We start from the raw sequence: 6,608 nt of genomic DNA on the forward strand, positions 1-6,608 counted from the left end.
GGGGGGGGGGGGGGGGGGGGGCTCTGAGAGGGTGATTTAGTTGGGAGAACCAACAACCATCGTGGCTGAGTTTGTCTTTGTGTATTTAAAGACGACTATATTTTGTGAGTGTAGTCAAACTAGTTATTCGGGCTGTTTGCAATGTCTTCAAAAGAAGCAATCTATTACTTCACAATGCGCCAAACATCTTTGATGAGATTTAAAATTGACAGAGCTAGATATCTCAAAGTTTGTTTTATAATTATGTCCATATGTGCAAGTGTTTTAATCTTAATGAAAGAGGCTGCAACTAACAATAATTTCATTAGATTAATCTATCCTTTGTTTTTACACTTATTAAATCCATTGTTTTACTTATCTAAAATGCCAGATAAGTGATGGACTGTGGCAGCATCTTATAGACACTTATCACTACAAGATGAAGTCTTTATTTGATTGATTGAATGATTGGAGTTTTCTTGAAAAATTAATTAATGGATGGAATGGAATTAATGGATTATAAAAATAGCTGCAGCTCAACTTCCTGCTAATTGACTTATTGTTTTCAACTCTAATTGAATTAATGATGTAAAATGGAAGAAAGCACCCGACTACAATTGTGAAAGTGAAACAATTTATGTGCGATTGTTTTAATCTCTACCACAAAATAATCCTTTAAATATGATGCTCTACAGTCTTTTTTTTTTTGATAGCCAGAACATTTGTTAGTTTCAATTTAAGTTCGATATTATGAATGTTGTAATTTTAAAATAACGAAATGTGAATTAACTTACAAATCAGCGCACAGTTCAGAATTCTTGGAGAAATATAAACTAAACATGGATAGTTGTGAAACAGACTGACACAGATATAATCCTTTAAGGTCGAGCTGAGATAATGACTGTTGACAGACTGTGGAGGGGTTCGGGGAGCGCGGCAGAACTGCTGGGTTTTCACTTGTAATCAATCAAGCAGGATAATTAATTGATTGAGCAGGACCCACCAACTGGGCCCACTCAGTCTCTGAATCACATTGTTTTGCACATAAACAGCCATAACAGTATTAATCACTGCACTTTAAACCACACTGCTGCACTGGTTTGGTAATTCTATAAAAATGAAAGGAAATCAAATGAATGAAGAGCTTATTGATCTATGTATTGTATTGTTTTGGGTTATTAGGAAATCAAAAATATGCAGAATCTGTTGCTGTCATTTTACAGTAAAGATGAAACAAGCAATGAATTAATCAATTAGGTGATCAACACAAAATAAATATGATGTTTCAAAAAAAAAAAGCAATTAATCAAGAAAATAATCACTTTAAAACAGAGGGATATTTTTGTTATAGAGTAAATGCATTAATTGATACATCTCTGTCTGTAAGAAGACACCTGCACTCCTTAGTATAGTAGTTGGATCACCTGATATCAGTGGTGGAACACCGACTTTTCATGGACCTGCAGTGAAGTGTGGATTTTTGAAGTTAACTTGGCTCTTTATAAACCCTATTGTTGTGTTCAGATTTTTTTTTTTTTTTTTTAAAACTTGTCTCATGTCTGTCCTCAGCTGTCAGCAGCAGTCCTGTAAATGTTATGTTTGTCTAACTGATGGATTTTTGCCTTTGTTTTTATTGTCCTGTGCTTGTAACTACAGGCTCATTTTAAACTGATAAGGAATAAGAGAGAAAAACAGGGTACGGTCTGTTTGTCCACTCTTCTTTTTTTGTTTGGTTGTAGTTGATTTATTGTCATTAGTGACAACTTTTCAATTAAACACTGGAGAAGACTGATGGGAAAACAATCCCTTTTCAACACTAATCAATATACACCTTTCTCATGAGGAGCACTGACCTGGGTTTGTCTTCGGGCAGCTCTTTGGTCATGGCAGCGATGAGCTGGGTCCTCAGGGCCTGGTCCATGGAGCCCGTCTGGAGGCCGTCCAGGCAGAATCCTGCCACGGGCCTTTTGGCTGTCTCCCTGGCCGAGCGCACCCTCTCTTCCAGGATGTCTCCTCCCTCCACCACGCCGAACACCTCCACTCCCTGTAACTCCTGGCGATGACAGACAGGTTGGTGATAAAGCAGCTGACAGAAAGATTTCCTGCTAGATAGAAAGAATGACAAGACATAGAAGGAGAAAGAGGAAACATTTCTGCTGAAACCCATGAATGAACACTGTGCAGGACAAAGTTTGCAGGGAGGTGGAAGGTGATTTTTTCCTCAAGTGCAAAAATATAAAAGGTTTTATTCTTGCCAGAGATCTGGATTTTGATGACTCGACATGAAGCTGAGTGCACATCACGAGGAGGAAAGACACACTCGGGGGTGGGGAGTGGACCTCGGGAGCAATCAAGCAGCTCACTCCGTACAATGTTGATGACAGGAATTACCTGCAGTACACAGTCAGCTCTGTTTGGCTCTTTGCTCAACATTATTCTACATTTTCCATTAATTGTCCCAGGGGAAATTTTGGTTATAGTACGCAACAAAAATGCACATAAACGCAGCTTTACACAAAGATATACAGGTAGTGAAAAAACACAAAATCACATAAAAACATGTTCGAAGGACACACACAACTCTAGCACTTGCAGACTCTTGCAAACAAAAAATGAATGAATTTGTGAATCACCAAGGATAAGAACAATACAGTTAAAAATATGTTATCTCCTCTGAAGGATAACTCAGTAAAGGTGTCATATGTATTAGTTATGGCAATTCTCCATCTCCTGCACCCTTCATATGGATCCTTTTCACTCTGCTCCTTCGATCATGAAATGAAGTAGTGCTACACTGGATTTAAAAGAAAGAAAAACAGGTGATTTCATTCGTCATGCCTGATACTGAGCCCTTATACACCCACATATAATGTATGTGCCCACTGATAATGTATTCCTCCTAATCTCACTGTGTTTCCAGCCATAGCACAGCTGCACAGCAGCCTCTGCGACAACACAATTACCAAACATCAATCCTTGTCTTCTGCACTCATGCCGTGCATGACTGATACAGACAAAATAGAGCTTACGGAGCTCTGCAATGTAAGAGAACGGCGGTGTGTGTTTAGTAACTGTTCAATGTGTGGTTACCTGTGAGTTTTGGTGCACCAGCAGACACTCGTCCAAGTGGGCAAGAGTTCGATCCACAGACTTTCGAACCCGTTTACGAGAGGTGTTGCTGTGCCACGTCTCTCCGTCTGCCATGCTCTGGTACCAGTCTGGCCGCACGGTCTTCTGGAGAGCCATGAACTTGGCCACAGTCAGCTCTATCCGCCCACCGCTGCCCCACACTGACACCGTCTAATAACGACCGGGGGAGCACATTTTTACTTGTTTCAGTGAAAACAGCAGCTTTGGCTTCATTTAAACTAAGACTGGAGTTTTTTAAGTCTGACACCCTCCCAGACAAAGGTGAGATGACTACAACACCCCCCAAACATTACCCCTCCTCAAGCCCCTTTGCAGACCTAGTGCTGTCAGTAAATATAATGTAATGGAGGATGGGAGCATTAAGCATAATGTTGCCAAGATTTCAGTAAGCTAGCTGTGGGCTACAACTTGAGCTCTGTGTTTTTAGACTATATGCATTTACATTTTGCCAAATTAGCAGCATTAAAAGGCGTGCTGAATTAACTATTAGGAATTCCTGATTGAAATGTAGCTATGGATGTACGGACAACTATCACAGGATTGCCTTGATACTGAGGAAAACTGAATAATTTGATAATGCTTGGGGAAGTTGTTAATTTATAAGGAGAGGGTTTTTCTGTTATTTTCAAGCAAATTTATGGACATTTACTTGCAATGGACAATCAGAGATAATGTTATCCTCAGACAGTTTAAGTCATTCGAAATCTTATCTTTCTTCTTGAGAGTTATGTGAGAAGATTGATACCAATCTCTTAGACGGGAGAAGTGACTCTCTGCTGGTTGCGAGTCAAAGAATAGCACTACACGTAACCCCCTGTAAAGCCACAACTTCTTTCCCACTTCAGTTTGGAGGCTGGAAGATTTTGTTACCTTTTGTCACCAGGTTCGCTGTTTCCACCGGTTTCTAGTCTTTATGCTAAGCAACAGTAAGTTAAGTGGCTCTAGTTACATATTTACCACACAGCTATGAGAGTGGTGTCAGTCTTCTCATCTAACCCTCAGCAAAAACGCTAATAAGTGGAATCCTAAATTGTTGCTTTGGGCAAAATCCCAATCTCACCTTGTTAGTGGTATAACCCGGCGGGCAGGGGGCTGCAGGGTCGTGAAGCGAGCAGTACAACACAGTATCATGAAGACCTGCAGAGAATAAAACCCAAAATCAACACGTATCACTCACAGAGAACTAAACCTGGCAGAGAGATCCAGTCAGCGAAGGCCAAACACAAAGCAAGGTGACGGAGTGAGATGTGTCATTACTACATGTTTTTGTAACAACTGTGAGTCTGGAGAGAAGGGATGAGGTGTGGCCTTATCAGCAAACCCAGCTGCTGCACAAGATCAAAATGAGAGAAAACAAAAGGCCTAATAGCAACAAATGCGGTTATTATTTCTAATTATCCAATCACTACTTTCCCCTTCTGGCACTTTAGAGACAACACTGTAGTAATCCCCTGACAGCTACCAAGTGACGCTATAGTGATTACATTTCTAATTTCAAATTTGGTTACCTGAGGCAGGGTAAAGCTTAGTACCACATCTCCTGTTGTACAACACAGCCGATTGAGGTCACTCTTCTGGGGCATTTATATAAATATTAGTCAGGCTCATGCAGTTAATCAGCTTTTCAATATTGAACTCAACATACTGTATATTTAGAAGCACTGCAATTTTCTCCAGGTTTTCCAATTTAGCCAATGGAAATAATGTTCGTAGACTCTGGGCTCTTCAGAGTGACATTTACGTCAATCAAATAGTCACACCAGTACAGGATTTTGAGCCTGGCAGAGGTTCCTCTGATGTGGTTGTTATTTGAAAATGATTAATGCAGAGGGTTAAATGACAACAACAGTGGAGCAGAACAGGAACAACAGTAATTCAAAACAGTTAAACAACCCAACACTTTCCTCCTCTCAAGTATCCTAATCTTTGCCTTGGAGAAGAGCTGTTCAAATCACACTTTACTTGCTGTTCTGACAGTGTGAAAGACAGATGTGTATTCAGCGATTACCAAAAGCAGTTCAATCAAAGGCTGAACACAGCACATTTCAACTGCAATAGTTTTCATCATCGAAACCTATCGGACGGTCAATTAAAGAGAAGAGAAAAAAAGTGTGAAATGTGTGGGTGTATTCACAAACTGCTGCAAGGGATTTTTTAATAACACTTTTTCATTTCCAAAATCACAACTTGATGTGTGCTAATACAGATCCCAATCCAACAAGTTTTCTCTTTTAAAAACAATAAAACATGTTCATAAAAACACCGTGTTTTTTTACTATTGTCAAGTGTTGTTGATGAGGTCAAGAAGGAACTTCCAATCAAAACATAAAAAAATCTATTATAGGTCCCATATTGTAGAAAGTGAGATTTCCAGGGGCACCAGAGTAGTTCTCCTGGTTAAGTGCCTACTGGGTTTGTCTGAGTGTTTGCCTGAAATCTGCTATATTTTTAGCCCATCTCTACTAAGGACTCTTACATGTTGTTTCAGGTTAGAATTGATTATGGGTTATAAATATTGTTTTGTTACAAATGAAAGACAATGTTTAGACACTTCTGAATGGTTTTTAATACGCCTACTTAGAATGACATTGTAAATGGGGCTATATTGCACTGATATCAATACAACCCTTATGATTTTCAGTTAGTTACAAAGCTTCTAATCTTTAATCACTGCTGAATAAATCTAAATACTTTGCACTGGGTGTCACCATAACGGTCTAATCCAAGCTGCTTGCTCTGCTTGATACACGAATCCTCTTCACTTACTGTATGTCTATTCCTGATTACTCTATGAAGAGGAAAATATGTAAAAACAAAATGTTACTGAAGTACCTGCAAACTTCTTGAATCCATCCTTAAATTCCTCCAACACCTCCTGGTGTTCTGCTCTAGAGGGAAAATGATGGAGATGCAAGTTAGATCTCAGGAAAAGTTCAGTGTGTGTGTGTGTGTTTGTGTGTGTAAGTGTATGAGTGAGTTTAACTTACATATTGGACAGAGTGACCTGAGTGACAGAGGAGAGGTTGCTCAGGGTGTGCAGCGTGTCCTGAGTGAGGTGGGGGACTGTGCCAAAGTGTGTGTACAGCAGACACCCCGGGACCTCCAAGGAATGCTGTCCCGTCCTGCCGAGTCCCTTCAAGACACCCAGCCGACTTCTTCCCCGAACCACCCGAGACAGCTCCAGTTCAATCCTGCTGCCAGCCATACGAGCAGCTGCAGTTAAAATGGGTCACTATTGTAGCTACAGACTGTAGTAAAAGAGCACGTGAATTAGCGACGAAGCTAACTAGCCTTTCACTCACGTGTTACGACTTCTTGCAAACGTTCATCGAGTTGAGATGTTTATTGCTGTTAAATGGCGCAATTTAAGAAAACCCAGTGGTGCTGGTTTTAACTATATACCTTTTTAGTTTAAGGGCATCTCTAGTTTTAACATTAAAAGACACAACCCGACAGGAACTACAGGTCGCGGAAATATG

At 40.1% G+C, this 6,608-nt stretch overlaps 1 protein-coding gene across 2 annotated transcripts in view; it reads right to left on the minus strand.

Annotated features, from left to right (window-relative positions):
- Positions 1 to 6,578, minus strand: part of qtrt2 (queuine tRNA-ribosyltransferase accessory subunit 2) — an 11,641-nt gene extending 5,063 nt beyond the window's left edge. The window contains exons 1-6 of one of the 2 annotated variants that reach the window (XM_023416832.2): positions 6,432 to 6,577; positions 6,117 to 6,342; positions 5,962 to 6,017; positions 4,190 to 4,266; positions 3,070 to 3,279; positions 1,833 to 2,032 (exon numbers count right to left, since the gene is read on the minus strand). In XM_023416832.2, coding sequence (XP_023272600.1) covers positions 1,833 to 2,032; positions 3,070 to 3,279; positions 4,190 to 4,266; positions 5,962 to 6,017; positions 6,117 to 6,334 — 761 coding nt within the window. In that variant the 5' untranslated portion in view covers positions 6,335 to 6,342; positions 6,432 to 6,577. Of the gene's footprint in view, positions 1 to 1,832; positions 2,033 to 3,069; positions 3,280 to 4,189; positions 4,267 to 5,961; positions 6,018 to 6,116 lie in introns of both variants that reach the window. The other variant, XM_023416833.2, reaches the window with a different exon arrangement.
- Between the last annotated feature and the right edge of the window lie 30 nt (positions 6,579 to 6,608).

This window comes from Seriola lalandi, unplaced genomic scaffold (assembly GCF_002814215.2).
Source record: "Seriola lalandi dorsalis isolate HSWRI2012SDOR001 ecotype SW California unplaced genomic scaffold, Sedor1 jcf7180002054570, whole genome shotgun sequence".
In the NCBI taxonomy this organism is placed as follows: domain Eukaryota; kingdom Metazoa; phylum Chordata; class Actinopteri; order Carangiformes; family Carangidae; genus Seriola; species Seriola lalandi.